The sequence below is a fragment of the Myodes glareolus genome, chromosome 14 (assembly GCF_982192425.1).
Source record: "Myodes glareolus chromosome 14, mMyoGla1.1, whole genome shotgun sequence".
Taxonomy (NCBI): Eukaryota; Metazoa; Chordata; class Mammalia; order Rodentia; family Cricetidae; genus Myodes; species Myodes glareolus.
In genome coordinates, this window is record NC_142039.1 from 76,566,407 (window position 1) to 76,587,008 (window position 20,602).

At 37.7% G+C, this 20,602-nt stretch overlaps 1 protein-coding gene across 2 annotated transcripts; it reads right to left on the reverse strand.

Annotated features, from left to right (window-relative positions):
- Positions 1 to 5,860: 5,860 nt before the first annotated feature.
- On the reverse strand, positions 5,861 to 10,205 carry LOC146892133 (cathepsin R-like). Of its 2 annotated transcripts, none has more exons than XM_087896722.1 (7): positions 10,079 to 10,205; positions 9,672 to 9,791; positions 9,430 to 9,579; positions 8,743 to 8,967; positions 7,742 to 7,904; positions 6,973 to 7,090; positions 5,861 to 6,187 (listed from the first exon to the last, which is right to left on the reverse strand). In XM_087896722.1, exons 1-7 carry the CDS (start codon positions 10,202 to 10,204, stop codon positions 6,088 to 6,090), a joined length of 1,002 nt encoding a protein of 333 aa, XP_087752848.1. In that variant the 5' UTR covers position 10,205; the 3' UTR covers positions 5,861 to 6,087. The 2 variants fall into 2 exon arrangements, with proteins under 2 accessions (XP_087752848.1, XP_085554984.2); XM_085698858.2 differs by having other exon boundaries at positions 9,672 to 9,794.
- Positions 10,206 to 20,602: the final 10,397 nt, after the last annotated feature.

The window sequence follows — 20,602 nt, forward strand, 5'->3', positions numbered from 1 at the left end:
ACATCATCACCAGCAGGAGCTGCCACTTGTTTTGTTGATCTTAGATATTTCAACTGGTGTAAAATGACATCTCAAGTAGCTATATTGATCTGCATTTCCCTGATGTCTAAGGATGCTGCACATTTCCTTATGTGTTTCTCAGACATTTGAGTTTATTCTTTGGAGAATTTTCTGTTTATGTTTGTATCCCATTTTAAAATTGAATTGTTTTCTTAATATCCAGGTTCATAAATCGTTCTATATTTTGGATATTAGTTGTATGTCAGATGCAATGTTGGTAAAATCTTTTCCTATTCTGTAGGCTGCTGCTTTGTTTGAATACATGTCCTTTGCATTATAGAAGCTATCCAGTTTCAGGAGTCTCTATTTATTAATTGCTGATTGCTGTGCCTGTGGTATTGCTATTGGTGTTGTGTTCATGAAGTCATCTCCAGTGCCAATACATTCAAGGCTATTCCTCACTTTCTTTATCAGGATCAGTGAATCTGGTTTGATGTTGAGATCTTTGATCCATTTAGACTTGTGGTTTTTGCAGGATGATCTATGTTGATCCATATTATGAAGCTGCCCTATTTTATCATCACCATTTGTTGAAGATGGTGCCTGTCTTTTTCCAGTGTATATTTCTGGCCTCTTTTTTAAAATCCAGTGGTCCATATGTGTGTGGAATTATGTCTAGATTTTCCATTCAATTCTATTTATCAGCATAACTGTTTTTGTGCCAATATCACCTTGTTTCTATCATACTTTGTAGTATAATTCAGAGTCAGAGACTATGATACCTGCAGCATTTCTTCCATTATTCAGAATTGTTCTAGCTTGCCTGCCTTTTTGTTTCTATATAAGATTGTAATGTGTCCTTCCAAGTTCTGTGAAAAATTGTGTTCAAATTTTCATGTGAATTGTATCAACTGAATATATTGCTTTTGTTGGGATGAAGATTTTGCCTGGAATCATGCTACCAATCCATGAGATAGGGATTTAGTCCATATTCTGATATCTCTTCAATTCCTTTATTCAAATTCTTAAAGTTTTTATTTATCATACATGTTTTTCACTTGCTTGGTTACAGTAACCCCATGGTATTACATTCATATCTCTATATTTGTAGCTATTTTTTTAAGGAGGGCTGCTTGTTTGTTCCTGACTGCTCAGCAGCTCAGACCCAAAGTTATCACACAGAAACTAAATTATTTAAATCACTGCTTGTCCTACTAGCTCTAGCTTCTTATTGGCTAACTCTTATATCTTAATTTAACCCATTTCTAGTAATCTGTGTATGGCCACATGGCTGTGGTTTACAAGGTAAAGTTCTGGCATCTGTGTCAAGCGAAACTACGTGGCTGTTCTTTAGCTCCATCTTTCTCCCAGCATTCAGTTTGGTTTTCCCTGCCTACCTCTATTCCCTGTGCAGGCCCAAGACAGTTTTCTTTACTAACCAATGGTATTCACAGCATAGAGAGGGGAATCCCACTTCAGGCTATTGTGAAGGTTTTATTTCCCTGACCTCTTTTAGTACATTTTTTCATTTGTATATAAGTAGGTTTCTCATTATTGTGAGTAAAATACCTATCTTAGTGTATTGTCAAAGGTGTTTTTCAGTTGTCTAAGTTTTCTAGGTAATTTTCAGGTAACTTATGAATATTATTAGATTATTTGAAAGCATAGATACTTTGTTATTCTTTTCTTATTTTTACTCATTTGATCTACTTCAATTGTTTTATTGCTCTAGATTAAACTCCAAGTACTTTATTGAATAAGTATGGAAAGTGGGCAAGCTTTCTTTTAAGTTGATATTGGCTATGGGCCTGCTGTAAACTGCATTTATTATGTTTAGATATATCTTTTATTCATATATTCCTAATCTCTGCAGTCCTTTCTTTTTAAATGAAACAGTGTTGGGTTTTTGTCAAAGGATTTTTTGCTTCTAATAAGATGATGATACATTTATTTTTCTCTCAGTCTACTTATATGATGGATTACATTTATCATTTAAATATTCTGAAGTACTCTGCATCTCCTTCTTGGATTTGGTTTGTCAGTATTTTATTGAGAAATTATATATATATGTTCATAAGGGAAATTGGTATGTTGTTTTCTTTCTTTGTGGGGCTTTTATATGGCTTTGGGTTTCAGGTTACTTGTGACCTCAGAAGATGAACTGGGCAATAATCCTTCTGTTTCAATTTTGTAGAATAATTTATGGAGTATTTGCTTTAACCCTACTTTGGAAATATGGTATAATTTTGTGATAAATTCAAATGATCCTGAGCTACTTTTAGTTTTAAGACTTTAATGAATGCTTTTATTTCTGGAGGGATTATAGGTTTGTTTAAATTGCTTATCTGATTTTTATTTAACTTTAATAACTGAGAAATGTCAAAAATTATCCATTAGTTTAGATTTTTCTATTTGGTGGAGTAGTGGATTTTAAAGTATGTCCTCATTATTATCTAGAGTTTTCTAGGTTCTGTAATTATGTTTCCCTATTTCATGTCTAGTTTTATTAAATTTGGATTCTCTCTCTGCCTTTTTGCTGGTTCACTAAACTTGTCAATCTTATTGTTGTTCTCCAACAACCAACTCTTAGTTTCATTGATTCTTTGAATTGTGTTTTTGTTGTTTCATTTTATTGCCCTTACCCGTTAACTGTTTTTTTTTTTGACATTTACTCTTTTTGTTGTTATTTCTTCTGCTTGTTCTAAAGTTTTCAAGTATGCTATGAAGTTACCAGTATGAAATTTCTCCAATTTCTTCTTGAAGAGACTTGTTGGTATGAACGTGTCTATTAGAAAAGCCTATATTTTGTCCCATATTCTTTTGTATTCTTTTTTCATTCAATACTAGGTAGTCCTTAATATCTTTCTCAATATCTTTCTCTCTTAACCCATAATTTATTCAGCAGTCACTTCTTTGGTTTTCATTGGTTTTGTAAGCTTCTATTGTTTCTGCTGTTGTTGATACCAGTTTTAACCTATCTGATAGGATAAAGGGTGTTATTTCAATTTTCTTATTTCTGTTGAGACTTTGTGTTTGAGTATGTGGTCAAAAGTGGAGAAAGTTCCATTAGTTGCTTAGAAGAAGATATACTCTTTTGTAAAGGGTAAAAATTCTGTAAGTATCCGTTGTTTTTTTTTTTTTGGTTTACAATATTTGTTAATTTCTGAATTTCTACGTTTATTTTTCTGGATATCCTGTTTATTAGTGAGTGTACAGCATTGACGTCACCCACTGTATGGTGTGTAAGGACTAGTTTATAAGGATCAGTATATGATTTAAGTTATAGTTGTGTTTGTGAACTTGACTTCATGCATAGATGTTAAAAATTGAAATGTCCCCTCGATGGCGATAAACTCTGAAGAGAGTAGTATCCTCTATCTCTTCTGTTAGCTTTAGTTTGAAGTCTGTTTTGTCAAGATGGTAACTGAATTCATTAACTTTTATCTGGGGTCCGTTTCTTGAGATATATTTTTTAATCCTTTTACCAGGTTGTTGTTAATGTCTATTTCTGTATTCAGCAGAAGAATGGATTATTTTTTGCATCCGTTTGGTAGTCTGTGAGTCTATTTAGATCATTTGTGTTGAGAGTTATCAACGAGCAGTGTTTATTGATTCCTGGTTTTGTTTTTGTTTTATGTTCTGGTATTGCCCCTTCTTTTAATTATGGTCTGAGATTATCATTTTCTGGTGTTTTCAAAGGTTTGATTAACCTGCTCAGGTTGAAGCTTTCCCTATAGCACCTATAATAGGGTTGGGTTTTTAGACAGGTATTGTTTAAATTTGGATTTGTCATAAAATATCTTTCTCCATCTATTTTGATTGACTGCTTTGCTGGACATAGCAGGCTGAGCCACTTTCTTTGTTCCCTTAGTGTTTTTAGAACTAATGTCCAGGCTTTTCTGATCTTAAAGTCTCAATTTTGAAGTAATATATTATTCTAATAGTCCTGTCTTTTTTTGTTACTTGGTCTTTTTACTTGCAACCTTTAATATTCATTCTTTGTTCTGCATGCTTAGTGTATCACTTATTATGTGTTGAGGCAGATTTCTTTTCTCTTTCCATCTATTTTGTGTTCTGTACACTTCTTTTACTTTGACAGGTACTTTTTCCTTTAGTTTAGGGAATTTTCTTCTCTGACGTTATTAATTTTTTTCTGTGACATTAACCTGTGTTTCTCCTTCCTTAATTTCAATTATTCTTAGATTTTGTCTTTTTCATGGTGTTCTAGTTTGTTTTGAATGCTTGTACATGGAGTTTTTTAGATTTAATATATTCTCTGACTAGGGTATTCTTGTTTTTTTATATTGTCTCAATTTCTGAAGTGTTTTTCTTCTTTCTTTTATAATCTGTTAATAAGCCCTTTTCTGAGGTTTATTTTCAAGTTCCTAAATATTAAACTTTCAGCATTCTTTCTGTTTGAGTATTATTTATAGATCCTATATCTACTCTTAGGTGCTGAACTAATTTATTCATTTTTTTAGACTGTTTCTCTCTTCATGGACTTCTTCACTCCATCTTTAAGAAATTTTATCATAGTTATAAAGGCTATTTCCAATTCTTTGGGCTTCAGCTATGTTGTACTGATCAGAGCATACATTAGTATGGTTGCTAGGTTCTAATGGGTGTTAACACAAGGTTTATGAATGAATGAGGGAGAATCACAGCCTAGTTCAATGCATTGGAGTAGCACATGGTACCATTGCAAATCAGAGAGGGGCCAAGAATTGAAACTGGGTGAATTTGTGTGTCAGGGTCTCATGTTGGGGCAACATCTGTTGGAGTCCCACAACAATTGGATAACCATATTTATTTTTCATGTGCCTATGTATTCATTCCAGAAAGTGGGGCAAAATTCAAAAGACTGCTTTAACTTGATATAAACAAGAAACAGAGCAATTACCTCTTTAATACTGGAAACACCAAACAAATGTATCCTACATTAGTTATTTGGTTGTTTATGCAGGAAATGCAGCAATCACACCTTGGACCAAGTATCCTGTATGCAGTCATCCCTGGGTCAAACCTTCTGTCATATTTTTGAAGGAACAGGAATAGGCTTGAACTCTCTCACCTTCAGTCAAGGTGGAAGAGATTCCCTTTATGGGCCATCTTAATACACAAAACACCAAACAACCACACTGTAAGCTAAGATATCTTGTTTACAGTCACACCTTAAGTTGCCCTTTTGTCAGTAGCATTGAAGAAGCAAGAAAACATGTGAGCCTCTTGTTGCGGGAGTACTTTCCGCTGCTTCAGCCAATAGTCGCTAAAGACCCACAGTGCTGCAGGAGCGCCTTCTGCTCCGTCAGCCAATAGCCGCTGAAATACCAGCCCACTGGGGCGTGGTATATTCCTCTTTAAAAGAAGAGCGGCAAGCCTTTGCTCGGCCTCTTGGTTCTGGTGCTTGGTTCCGGCTCCTGCTCCAGCGACTAGGCTCCTTTCCTGACGACTTATGTGCATGGAAGTTTACCCCCCAAAATAAATGCCCCTTTAAAACATAACTGGTGTGGGATTGATTCGCCATTAGCCTCTGACCTTCAGTCACTGAGGAATGGATCTACTTCTGTGGGCTCCCACAGGTGTGTCAGCTAAAAGTATCAAATCCAGAAATTATCATAGAGTCTTCCAGAGCGAGGTTGCTGGTGGAAAAACAGAACACTGAAAGCAAACCACAACAATGCAGAATGCCACCCATCAAGGAGGACCCTCTCACCTTTTCTTCCAGACACCAGCACAACACTCAGTCCCCACTTCAAGGTGAATTGCATGTTTGACCACAATAAAGTCACTGCACAAAAGATAAGAAACTAGAAATGATACTTGAAATTAATTTTAAATGATTTTATTTGCACAAGCATTAAGAGTGAAAATAAAGTTGCTGCAGGAATCATAAACACTCATTAGTTAGAGAACCAGTTACAGAGCTTGTAATTTGAAATATTTGAAAGCTCCCAGAATTCACACTGCAGTGTGGATCTTGAGAGACTCAGCAATCCAACACAGTAAGCAAAGGCTGGTCTTTGAAGTTGATGAACCCTTTTGGAAATCAGTCTCCTGTCAGGTGCTTCTATTTGGTCATCAGGCTGTTCACACATCAGGGAATTGGGCAAATGAAACAATTCCACAGTGGTTGTTTCTGTCCTTGGCAATTTTCATGTAGCCGTTCATGCCCCAGCTTTCTCCCCAACTGCAAGAGATCATGTTTTTCATTTAGTAGAAAACTTACCACATGATGGATTTGTCAAGAGGCCAACCTAACAAAATGATCAGGAAAGGCAGAGGGTCTATTCCTGAGCACCAAGAGGTGCCTCACACAGGAATGTGAAAACCGCAGCAGGATACCTTTCTACCATTACATATTTCCGAACTCTCAAATGTGTCACATTATACAAAATTAATGTCACATACATGATATTGATACCCTAGAAACCAGTAAAGGGTTGGGAATTTTATGAGAATATACTGTAGGTAAATTCTTGGAACTTTAGGCAACTCAGCAGTTAAAGAGCTGAGATCAGTCTCATGAGCCACACTGGAAAGCCAGATTAACATTATAGTGTGTATGTACACCTCATTCTTGAGACATGGACACAAAACATACCAAGAGCAAGCTGGTAAGCAAGATTAAATTGTTAACTCTTAGATCAGAAAAGAACACTGCCTTAATATAGAAGTTACATAATGATTGAGAAACAAGTGATGTTGACGTCAGACCTCTACACATGTTCACTGCTGCACACATGTCCGCAGACATGCAGACAGTCAAATACACCTCATCCATGAACATGGGAATACAAGAACAGATTTTGTTCAACTTAAATGAAACAAAATCTTCTAACTTTATATCAAAATATTGCCTCAAAATTGCAATCTCATCATGAATGCCCTGGACGTGCCGCCAGGGTCATTAACCACTGAACCATTTCTCTAGCTCCTGAAATTTCAAATAAAGATTCTTATGGCAATTTATACCTGTTCTTGATCAGCCAGTAGTTATTGTGATCCGTTTCATTTCCATCAAATCCATAGCCAACCACCAGAACTCCATGACTCAGATTATACCTGCTGCAATTTGGTTCATAATAAATGCCTGAGAAATAACACAGAAACTGATGTGAGAGGCACAGGACACCTGGCAGTGACCACAGCCACCAACAATAAAACTATTTCAACAATCCCTGGAATGACACAATCAGACTTGAGTTAGTTATTCACAAAAATGTTAGTACTCACACATGGTTGCACACACACACACACACACACACACACACACACACACAAACATACAGTTTCACAGAAAACTGAAAATATTCAAAATAGTGAGATTTATTGATAGCTACGAACTGCATGCGTACGAAATGACTCCATGGAACTTTACAGTTTTTCTACTAGTGTCTCATGCCAAGTTAAACTTACAGGACTAAATTATTTGATTTAAAGTCTCTGTTTCAATTCTATTTCAGATAATCAGTTTCTATAAACCACTAAAATGTCCATGAAAAGGAGAGGAGTTGAGAAATTACTTAACGAATACATTTTATTAAATGGGACACATTAACTTTCACCTGAGGGTTCATACCTGTTGAAATTCAGTAGTCAGGACTATTATATGGAGATTAGTAAAATCTAGAAACTTAATGATTCATATCACATTTTTCCATAGAAGCCAGTCTGAGAACTTGTCATGACATGGAGATGTCTCAATAGCTGTTTCTTTATATCTAGAAGGAAATATTCTAACCTTCACTGTAGAACTTAAAAGAATCATGGAGAGCATCAATTGCAGCAGCAATGGGTCCTTGACTTGCTACAGCAACCATTAGGACATCCTCATTTTCTGGGAGTTCCACAAATCCTTCGATTTTAGCAGATGCATTCTGAGGATTGTACCTGCAGGGTCCTTCCTTTAAAAGGTGAAGAGATAAGGGACTTAGTTTCTTTCCTCCATGTCCTGGGAGAGAATCACAGCCACCACACTCTGCTCTTTGCAACTGAGCACACAAAAGTCTGGATTATTGAAAATCATCCCAGAAAGTGAAATTGTACTGGAATAGCTAGACTTGAAAATAAGTTCTCTTGTCCTCAGTGACAACCAATATTTCCTCCTATCCATAAGATTTTTTTATTGCTGCAGTGTAAGTTGAGAATGTGCTTTCATATCCCAAACCCAGACCCAAATAATCATCTAGAAACTATATGAGTTACATCAATGTTTAACTAATGGCCCAGGCATATTCATAGCTAGCACTTATATCTTAAATTAACCCATTTCTATGAATCTATGTCTTGCCACAAAGGTGTAGCTTACCAGTAATGTTCTGACATCTTTCTCCTTCAGAAGCTACATGGAATCACTTTGACACTGATACCTCTCTCTCTCTCTCTCTCTCTTTCTCTCTCTCTTTCTGTTTGGACATCTCAATTGGCTTTACTTCACTAAGTCATTGGCCAAACTGATTTATTCATTAAAAAAATAAAAGTAACATATAAAACAGAACATCTTACATCACAGCAGAGACTCTATTATATGTACAATAAATTCTATATTTTATATGTACACAGAAAGGAACTACACCAAAATCATCACACCAAAAATATATGCAAAGGTTGATACTTAATGACTGAAATGAGAACATAGAGAGATTCTACCATCCAATCTGAGTGCTGAGGATAGTGTATCATATCTACAGTTGTCCCTCGCTACAGGTTGAGCTGAAATGACAACATATGAGGTCCACTTACTTTTCCTTCATATGGGTAGGTCGCCTCAGCCTCCAAACCTCCATGGATCCAAACAGATATAAAGGCATAGTATGCGTTACCCCAATCACAGCCATGATTTCCATGAGATTTAGAACAGTCCACTAGGTTCTGCACACTCAGAGGAATGAGTTTGCCTGTCTTTTTGTACATTTGTCCTTCTATGGCACCAGTTGCAGCAAAAGCCCAACAAGAACTGCAGTTACCCTAAAGTGAAGAAAATAAGGTTTTTCACAAACAAATGCTAACTCAGGTAACAACATAGACAGGTGAATAATTTCTGAAAACGAGGAACTGGCAGCTGACAGATGCCTAGAAAGGAGTTGTCCATCTCCCAGAGGACTTGGATGCTGGTAGTGTGCACATGCTCCTGTGGGTCCCCCCCACCACCACATTTGTGAAAGACTTCTTGCTTTTATCAGTTATTAATGACAATAGAAGGGACATGAACTCTACAATGAGACGTGGTAGAAGTTAATATCTGAAGAAGGTGTTTGGTGGACTGTCAAGATCGATATATATTGGAAAATGTATGAAGATTTCAAAGAAGAAAATATATTATTTATAATATGAGCTGCACATCTTTCCTCATTCAATAAGAAAACAGAGACACTAAGTTCTTTCCTTTTCAAGATGGTTTAAGAAGAAGGGCAGGTGGCAGCGTCAAACCTGGTACCGCACAGGGGTCACGTAGCCTTTTTCTCGCCAATCCACAAATTTGGGTAAGCCACCATAATAAGATCGTTTCCAGATGCTTTTCCCCCTCTCGTGACTTTGCATAGGAAAATCAACCATCATTTTCTTGAATTCTTCATCGGTCTTCAAGAAAGTATACATTAATGATTATAATAGAAAAGACTCCATGTAAAACACACAAGAGAACAGTGCGAAGTGATCCATGTCACACTCACCATGTCACCAAAGGTGTTCATTTTCATGGTGTAGCCGTTCTTCCCCAGGCCATTCTCCCCATTGTGAAGTTTAATCATTTTCATGTTCTTTTCCCATACTGTTCTCCTCAGTGCTTCTTCCTCCTGGATAAGAACAAAAATGTGTGACATTTCTCTATAATTAAACTCCTGTACAAACTGATGTAGATTTGCTGTCCAGGTGATTAGAGGCCCAGGAGAGCTAGTCTAGAACTCAATAGTCACACATTCTCCTCATATTGATGAAAGGGAATCTGGCTACCCAAAGCTCACAATAGCCGTGATTAGGCAACCTCAGTGGTGGTAGTTGTGGTGGGGCATCTATGAACTCTACTATGGCTAGACACTTGTACTCTGGGGCCCTTATAGACAGTTTCCAGGATACCAACCAGGCTGTATGATTTTTCATAGAGTATCTTCCAGTCTTCCCATTCAGCATCCAAACTGGGATCAAGTGCCGAAACATGTGACCTAACTCCTAAGCACAGGATGAACAGTAAAACAACAGGAGTCATATCTGAAGAACCTGGATTAGAAGAGAAATGAAGATATAACTACAGAAATAATTTTATGTCTTCTTACTCCTTCATAATAAAGTAATCCATTGTGGTCAATAAAAGTTTTTAAGTTATTCTTCCAAATAATTTTAAACAGACTGCAGGAAAGTTCTAGGATGTGTTTGAACTGAGCCATCCAATGATGATTATTAGATTCAATACAAAATGAAGAGCATGAGCCCAGAATTCTAGCAATGAACACTTTAGGTGAAATGCTTCTTATTACTTCAGATATGTCTTCACCCACTGTGAGGAACAGAAGCAAAAAAGCTATCATTGTCTAGTATATCACTGAGTCATTGTTTATACCAAGCAAAACTGCTATCACATGGTAATGGATTCTATTTTCAAGGTCAACTTAAGGATTGGGACTACATGACATCATAAGCCTTTCTAAAATGCAGAAAGTAGTGGGCTTTACTTTAACCCTCCCTTTTTTAATAAAATATTTTAAAATATCTTCTATAAGAATGTTGGAAGAGTCATTTACTACTCCTTGTGTTCTACCCCACAACTGTGAAATCATATTCTCAGCTCACTACCTATATCAGAATAGTGTCATATGAAAAACCAACAGGAGGTCAGAACCACGGGAGTAGGTGGAGTACAAGACCAAGTTGATAGTGGGATTATCAGATTCTGAACTTGATGCATATCTAAAGCAACACTGCCCATAGCCCTTGATAGGAACATGCCATCTGCTACTATGTCTGTCCATGTGAACTGAACACAGATCCGTTCTGGGATTATATGGAAGAGATGGTCTCTTCTGGACCAGCAAGTGCCAGTGAGGTTTAATGGTGTTCAAAGGACCTGGTGTAAATCTCTGTGGACAGATCCAGACTTTCACGTAAAGGAACCCCATACAAACATATCTGTAAGGGATCTGGTGTAATCTTTGTCTTTGCTACCTATTCCACTATACCTACACACAACAGGTTTTCTGAGGATTAGACTATAGTCTTTGGTATTTACTTGATCTTCCCTGGAGTCTCTCAACCCCAACCCCACAAGTACCTGACATTCTGCCTTGGAAAGTCATGGTCTTACCTCTCTGTGGTGATGGCTACGGCCTTAGTCTACTCCACTGTCTCAACTCTTCAGACGTTGTTGAGGTTCCAGAGTCTGACACAGCAGTACCTTACTCACGGTACAAATCTCATATATCTATCCATTTGAACCCGTCCCTCAGTCATGCTCTCCCTTTGATTGGCTGTGTTACTGACATGAATAAGTCTTTAAGCACTAGTACTTCAGGCTCTTTCTGAGAGATAATCTCTGACTTTCCCTCTGGCATGGCTGTGGGATCCCTCTCCAGACAACAGGAATCTGACTTTGTGAACCGTGTCGAAAAAGTTGGATAGCAGTCCTGTAGGCTTTGAATCACAGTTTACTGAGCTGCTTGTCTTCTGATTACACTTTCTGGAAAAGATGTGTGATGTAACCTTGCAGTTAGAATGGGAGGTTTGGTTACCATCCCTGGCAGGAGTTAATCAATACATTCTGTTTTGTGTTTACTCCTCAGCTATGGTTGGATCCTAGAGAACACAGACTCTTGGGATGCTCTGTTTCCATGGATCCGTATGTAATACATTGAATCTCACAAGACATTTGGGAGACATGACCATCAAAGGCCAAGTGGTGTTCAAGGTTGAAGTATAAGAGGAGAAATAAATGGCAGGCTGTGGATGCATCTCTTGAAACTCTCTGATTTTTCTCTTGTGGATGTTACATGGGCCTGCCATCTAGAAGCGCCATTTACCTGGCGTTCTTCATTGTACCAGCACAGCATCAATTCAAAGTTACTCTGTATACTGCTTCAGGACCCATCCTGGTGGATCAAGGACAGTCACTCACATTGTATTGCAATCAGTACCTGGAGGCATTCAGAATTAAGGGACCATTTTCCAGGCCCAGAAAACATAAGGACTGCGCAAATTTGCCTACATGGTTCTGTCTTTAGAGCCAAGGATATAAAAAGAGTTTGTGGAATTCCTTTGTGACTTAGGCAGGCTGCTCAGGCAAGGCATGTGTCTGAGGTGTCCCTGCCTAGAAATCAATGGAGGCCATTGTGTGAAGCTCTAAGGGTAAAATCCAGATGGTCTTAGAAACAGCTAAAAGCAGAAGATGCCAGAGTCAAGGAAAACCCTATAACAAGTGCTGATAACAGGGTGTGGAACAAATCCAAGGGAGGGAAGTGTGTTGCGGTCAGCACAGCTAAAGAAGTTTGAAATCTGAAGAATACTTTAACATCAGACTCACAGATATAGAACTTGAAGTTTTCCCTTCCACCTTTAGTTCCTCTTTTGGTACAGTATTTTCTTACTATAGTCTCTCTCTTTACCTTTGTAATGGCAATGTATATCCTGTGCCATTGTATGTTGGAAGGATTTGATCTGTTTTTAAGCTTAATTTTACAAGGGATTGCAGTTAAGACATTGACACAAGTATTAGAGACTTTGAACATTGGACTTGTAAACAGTGTTGAGACTGTTATAGACTATGGAATATTTTTATTTGGATTGAATGTATTTCTGCATTCTGATACGGCTATAAACCTATGATTCCAGGAAGGGGAATTGGGTGATATGGAAGAGAATATCTCTCCCACAATCTCCCAGATTTGGACACTTGTTCACTGTGTGGGACAATTCTGTATTCTGTCAATTATGTTTTAAATAAACACTGATTGGTCAGCAACCAGGCAGGAAGTATAGGTGGAATGACCAGACAGGAAGCAGAGGTGGAGCAATGAGAGCAGGAGTATTCTGGGAAAAAATAAGCTTTTTTTCCAGTCCTGTCTAGACACTGAAAAAACAGGATGTGATTTGCCCCACTGAAAAAGGTACTAAGCTATGTGGCTAGCATAGGCCAGAATAATGGGTTAATATAAGTTATAAGAGTTAATAAGAAGCCTGAGCTAATGGGTCAATCAGTTTATAACTAATGGAGACCTCTGTGTGATTTTCTTTGGGCCCTACCTGCTGTCGGAACTGGGCAGAACAGAGACCTCAACAAGTAGGCCCTCATGTTACAGTTCACCAGTGAATGAACCTATCTGAAGGGATTAGGAAGTACAGCTTTGATGGAGGAAATACATCACTGGGAGTTGGTTTTGAGGTTTCAACAGTACAGGCCAAGTCTAGTGTCACTCTCTTTTCGTACTGCTTGCAGACTCGAATGTGAAACTCTCACTTACTAACCTAGCACCATGCTTGCCTGCCTTTATACTGCTGTGCTCCCTGCCATGATAACAATGGGCAATGCCCCTGAAACTGTTAGACCCAATTAAATATACGGGTTTCCACTGTCATGTCATCTCTCTGTAATGGCAGAACACTGACTAAGACAGGCCATATGATTATGTAAATGGAGAGTGCACTTTCATTTCATGACGGCCCCCACCTAAATAATCACACAGAAACTGTATTAAGTACAACACTGGTTGGCTAATTGCTCAAAAATATTCCTTATTTGCTCTTAAACCATAATTTAACCAATTTCTAGTAATCTATGTATTGCCACATGCTACAGCATGCTGATAGTAATGTGGCATCTTTCAATTCAGTAACTACACAGAGTCACCTTAATTCCACTTACACTCTCCATGTATCTTTGTTTGAACTTCCTGCCTAGTGGCATTTTGACTGACCATAGGTGAAAACAGCTTTATTCGTCAACCAATAAAAGCAACACATACACCAAAGGACATACCACATCATGATTCAAAAAGATGAATCTCATTCTTAGAACTTGGTTTATATATTAACATATGATATCTAGTTGGTTTAATATTTCCTCTATTACAAGAATGATCTTGGGTATTTTATTGAATCAATATATGTGATTGATATCATTGTTGATTTTCATATGTTAGTCTGCCACCGAATTTTTGGATTAAAGACAATTTGATCATGAGGAGTCTTTGGATCTTGTTTGTTAGCATTTTATTGAGGACTTTTGGAATCCTTGTAGATCATGGAGATAGGTGTCTAATTTTACTGTTGTTGCTATGAGTCTGTATTTGGTTTTGGTCTATGGTAAAAATGAATTCATAAAGATTTAAAGAATTTGGAATGTGAGGCTTTAATGTAGGAGGACATGAGTGTGTGAAGGGCATTATTTTTGAGGGAATAAAGCAAATGCCATTTTCCTGTTCTGTTTTGTGTAATAATTTGAGCATTGTTAATTTCAATTTGAAAAAGTTCTGTTACAAGTTCCTAGTTAACCAAAAGTTCCTGGTCCGTTTTGGAGGTGATGAAGCAGATGTGTTTCAGTTAGATATTAAATATTTCTTGTTTTTTGCTGTTCTTTAAAGGTTTGTCCACTTTATTTGATGTTCAAGTGTAGAGACCAGTTCTACAAACTCAAGCATATACCACTAAGACCCTCATTTGGCAGTATATGGTAGTTGTGGAGACAAAACTGTCAGAACACATGTAGCTACTTGAGTGACCTTGCATTAGGCAAATACAGTGAACCCTACCTTGAAAAGTCATACAGATGAACTTCCATTACTCTGTTTCCCAGTGACAAATGATTCTGGACCTTGAGTCAGATCCTCCCTGAGCTCTAAGAGATAGATGCAATCAGCAAGAATGAGCTAGACCACAGGAACAGAAGCCTTGGGCCAAAACAATCTACACCTTCTGAGTCACATTTGCGCAAGTGCCTCCTGATAGTCGTAAGGAGAACCTATACTCTCTTTCTCTGTCATGTAGCTGACTTCCTTACACCCTTTCACTTCTATATCTGCCTTGTGGAAATGTCCTTTGTCAGTTATGAACCAAATGTAGAAAAATAACTCAACAGAGAAATGCTTCCGTGTAATATTTGTTCATGAATGAGCAAAAAGGAACATACTCCACATTTTAAAATTGTGACAAGGTTTCATTCACGGGTAACTCACTGCCATAGATGAATCCCTGCTGCTCTGAATTCCTGACAACCAGGATAAACCTCACTTTTAAGGGTCAAATAATCTGTTTCTTGGCACCAAGGACAATGCTCAGTTGCCAAAAAGACCCATCTTTCTGCATTGTGCTGAAGCATAGGCACATAGGATGTCCACACAAGATTTGTCTTTTGAATATATTCAGTATATTCATACAAATGTTTCTTATAATATGATACCAATATAACTGGTAAACAGATATTTCACCAGGCAGGAAACATCTATTGTGTAGAAATGCTGTTGTGCTGGGTTCTACTGGAGAAATTCAACAGTGAGAACACTTGCAACACTTCAGACTTGACCCCCCTGTTCTGTGAAGTCTTTCATCTTAGGCATCCAGAGGGTGGCACTGGTACCATAGAGGACATTGTTTTGAGCTTAGTCAATCGTTTTGACTGACAGAAGGCCTATATAGGCCTACATAAAATCCTGAATCTCAGTGATCACTGAGGCCAGGGTCCTTTGTGGAAACGTTGTCCTCTAGTAAATGGGCATCAAAGCACAGGCCAGAGAATTCATGTCTTTGGAGGACAGCAGGATCATCCTAAACCCATTCCCATAGTTCTATTTTATAAAATTCTTTCATTGGGTAGTAGCTTTTTACTATCAGGGCTCACACCTTGGGGCTGCATTCCTAGCACATCAGTACCAGCTTGGATTTAGCCCATTAGCATATCTCAGATATATCCTGGGCTAGGTTCATATCTGAACTGCCTAGTGGTCTGCCTGTGGCTCAATCTTGATGTCGTGCTCTTGCCAGAGTTACTGGTGCCATACTTTGAGATCATATGCATTACATCATTCCCACTCACACAAGATTATCAAATTAAAAGTGACACTTTATAGAAGAACTGGACACAACCCCATCAATCAGTAAGAAAGACCCATCACAATATCAATCTTAAGGAGACATTTTCTTAGTTGAGGTACTCTCCCTTTTTTTTTAGATAACTAGGTCTATATCAGCTTGACACAAAAAAAGCCAGCACACTGGCATTTTCATATTTCTCGCTGACTGTGTCTGACTGCTACCATGCACTCTATCTGCAGTGGGTCCAAGGGAGATACTTATCTACATCAAATCCTGGGGTGTCCTCTCAGTGCTTGTAAGAATGAGTGCTGTTAGGGGTAGCATTGTTGTTTGAATTCCTGCTAGATAACTGGATTTCTAGGATCTTCTCTCACTTTCTCATAGGGAAGTCTAACCCTCCCAAGACTGACTGGCAAGTCTGTTCAAATCTGTATGAGCTTGGTATGATCACCAAATGGAACTGTTCTTTAACCAGGAACAGTGTGTGAGGGTCCCCTTTCACACATCCACATCAGAATTTGTTGTCATGTGTCTACCTGATCATTGCCATTATGATTGACACGAGACAGAATTGTTTACGTAGTATTAATCTGCATTTCTCAAGTTCGTACGTAGTTTTAAAACTTTCAAAAGTATTTACTAGCCATTTCTATTTCTTTTTGTGAGAACTTTATGTCCAGTTAGGAAGCCCATCTTTCTAATTGGTTTGTTTCTTGTTTATCATTCGTCAGTTTTGTGCATATTCAGGACACTAATTCTCTGTTGGATGTAGAGTTAATTGGTCCCAACTATTCCCAGTGATTTTGTATTAAACAAAAACTGGCTTTTGACTTTCTAGTCTTCTCCTTGGCACAGAAGTAAAATGAATATTACTTGGCCAAAAACACTAATCAAGATATAACCTGTGGTCCAAGTGCACCTTTCCTGAGGTTGTGATAAGACCACCAACTAACTCCAGTAATTAGGCCCCTCTCTTAATCTTTACTCAAATATTCCTCGATGGTGTACTTGGCTCTGCATTACTGCTTCCTGTGACTTTTTAAATTCTTTTAAAAATTCTACATCCTTAATTTTTAATATATTTTTAGAACCTGGAGATACTGGGAGAAAGTTGGCTCTCCCTGTACTCTTAGCGTCTGAAATACCCCCAGTCGTTACCTCCTCCGATAAAGAAGTCAGACTGAGGGTTTCAAAAGATATTACAGATTGACTTGAATTAGTGAGTCCATATATCTTAAACTATAATCACCTTATCACAGTTCTCAAATATCAGGGAACTTGTTAAATTTTCTTAGTACACTAACCTCTTAAATACACCCATGTGTGAAGAACTGAAGTCACTGAACAGGAGTGCATGGCAGGAAATCTTTCGACTTCGTTACCAGCAGAAGTGTTACACACCCATCATCTATGTGGCTAAACAGAAGACCTAGTCCACACTGTACTGTGAATTTGTTTGCTGATCTCTAAAGGATTCTCCTCTTTATTTTTCTATTTCCAAGTGTAGAGACCCATGCTGCAAACTCTAGTATATACCACTAAGACCCTCATTTTTCAATTTATATCAGTTGTGAGGGAAAAAGGATTAGAACACATGAAAGCACTTGAGTGACCTTGGAGCAGGCAATTACAGTGAACCTTACCTTAGAAAGATGTTCAGACGAACTTCCATCACTCTGTGTCCCAGTGACAAATGATTCTGGACCTTGAGTCAGATGCTCTCTGAGCCCTAACAGATAGATCCAATCCCCATGAAGGAGCTAGTCAGCAGGAATGGAAGCCTTGGGCCAAAACAGTACACCCTTCCTGAGTCACATCTACGCAAGTGCCTCCTGATAGTCGTAAGAACCTATATTCTCTTTCTCTGTCATGTAGCTGACTTCCTTACACCCTTTCACTTCTATATCTGCCTTGTTGAAATGTCCTTTGTCAGTTATGAACCCAACATAGAAAAATAACTCAACATAGAAAAATGTCTCAGTGCAATAATTGTTCATGAATGAGTGAAAAAGAACATACTCCACATTTTTAAATTGTGACAAGGCTTCATTCATGGGTCCTTCACTGCCATAGATGAATCCGTGCTACTCTGGGTTCTCTTAGAGGTCCATAGTTAGCCATCTGTTCCTGAGGTTTATTTGTAGTTGATGGAAGAATTGATTTGATTACATATTTATTGTTTTGTCTTCCACCTGATTGCTGATTATGGATCTGCTTAATGATTCATTTCTTTTAGTCTTAATTTTGATGTCATATGTATCTATATTCTCTTCACAATATAATGAAATTGAGGTTTTATAACATTTTGCTTGATATAATTTTTCTTTAGTTGAAAATATACTTTTTTTTCAACCAATATACCCTGATGATGATTTCTCATTTTCTCCTTCCAATTCCTCCCCACATCCCCTGCCATCCAGATCCACACTTCTCTCTCTCTTCAAAACAAACAGTCATGTAAGAGTCTAATATAAGAAGATAAAATAAAGCAAAAATATTGGAATACAACAAAACAAACGAAAGGAAAAGAGTTCAAGAAGAAAACACACAAGAAGATATACATTGAGAGTCACAGTTGTCCACTCTCTACCAGGATTTGATTATTTCCTAATAGGGTCTTCATGTATGTACATTTTTAAGAAGATTCTATAGCTTTAGGTTGTTGACAGAGGTTTCTGCTACACCTATTCCCACAGCCATTTGTACCAAAGAAATGTACAGAGGCCTACATTAATTATTAACTGGTTTGCCTATTAACTCAGGCTTCTTGTTAGCTAATTCTTTCATCTTACATTATCTCATAATTCTTCTCTGTGTTAGCCTCATTGCTTGATACCTGTTATGAGTGAGGCAGTCTCATCTTACTTCCTCTTGGTCTGGATGATGATTGCAAATTGCACCTTTGCTCTTCCCAGAATTCTGTTCTGGTTGCTCCCTTTCCTGCCTGGCTAATGGCCAATCATGGCCAAACAGCATTTCATTAAATAAATACAACTGACAAATCTTTACAGGATGCAAGATTATTGTCCTATAGCACTCCCCCCTTTTTTTGCAAAAGAGAATTCTAAATCTTACTTCCTCTGTTTAGATTTTTTTCCTGACCATTATCCATAAATACTTATAACCAACCTTATAAAAGTGACAAACATCCATTATCATTTTGTTTGGAATGTGGGTATAGTTTTCCAGGCTACTTTTTGGTGGTTGAGGATGTTTCAATATTATGGGAACCTTAAAATATTTAGAATTATGATCAACCTCTGACTGGGATATTTAGTGAGGCTTGATCATCTCATCTAGCAGTCTTGATGCTGTCCTGGATCTAGAACTCAGAGAAAACTCGAACAGAGGTCCTCTGAAATGTTGGATTACCTGGGTCATTCACTTCTATCAGAGATTTTTCAGGGGGGTCTTCCTTGGTCAACCTGATTTTTTTTTTTTTAGCAAGAATTGAATCTACAGCCTGTTATTTCCTGTGAAATCAAAATCAAAAATTCTTCTCCAAATTAACATACCTTTTGATTTAAATGTTGAAGTCAAGGCATTTTTAAAATATGTATGTTGGATTACCCGGCAGCTTTCATAATCAAATGTCTTTTAGCAATTGTAGCTTCTTTCTCAGCCATCAAACAATTAAAAAACAACACAATAGCATATAGTATTCATATTCTCTGTATTTTCCCATCTCTATGTGGCTTTATTATAACCTCTATTTCTTTTATTTTTATTTTAATTCATTTTTATACAGGATTACTCTGTGTATCTTTGGTTTTCCTGGAACTCAATATGTAGACTAGGAAGCCCTTTAGCTCATAGAGATCCACCTGCCTCTGCCTTCCAAGTTCTAGAATTAAAGGTCTGTGCTACCACACCCAACTATTTTCTTTTTTTTAAAGGTCTTTATCCTTTTCCCTTTCTTTCACAAGCCTACCTCTTTAATACCTGAAACATCAAACAACTGTATCTAGAGTTAAGCATATGTTGTTTATGCAGGAACTGCAACAATCACACCCTGGACCAAGTATCCTGTATACAGTCATTCCCTGGGTCAAGCCTTCTGTCATATTTTTGAAGGAACAGGAATAGGCTTGAACTCTCTGACCTTAAGTCAAGGTGGAAGAGATTCCCTCTATGGGCCATCTTAATACACAAAACACCAAAACAACCACACCATAAGCTAAGATATCTTGTTTACAGTCACACCTTAAGTTTCCCTCTTGTCAGTAGCATTGAAGAAGCAAGAAAACATGTGAGCCTCTGACCTTCAGTCACTGAGGAATGGAATCACTTCTGTGGGCTCCCACAGGTGTGTCAGCTAAAAGTATCAAATCCAGAAATTATCATAGAGTCATCCAGAGCAAGGTTGCTGGTGGAAAAACAGAACACTGAAAGCAAACCACAACAATGCAGAAAGCCACCCATCAAGGAGGACCCTCCCACCCTTTCTTCCAGACACCAGCACAACACTCAGTCCCCACTTCAATTCAAGGTGAATTGCACGTTTGACCACAATAAAGTCACTGCACAAAAGATAAGAAACTAGAAATGATACTTGAAATTAATTTTAAATGATTTTATTTGCACAAGCATT

Bases quoted from the DNA above. Each gene is read 5' to 3' on its own strand.
- LOC146892133 (XM_085698858.2), bottom strand. From the start codon at position 10,204: ATGACTCCTGTTGTTTTACTGTTCATCCTGTGCTTAGGAGTTAGGTCA. The intron at 7,905-8,742 runs GTAAGTGGACCT...CACCTTTTAAAG, and splicing joins CCTACCCATATGAAGGAAAA to GAAGGACCCTGCAGGTACAA. The intron at 6,188-6,972 runs GTATAAATTGCC...GATCTCTTGCAG, and splicing joins TACTGGCTGATCAAGAACAG to TTGGGGAGAAAGCTGGGGCA.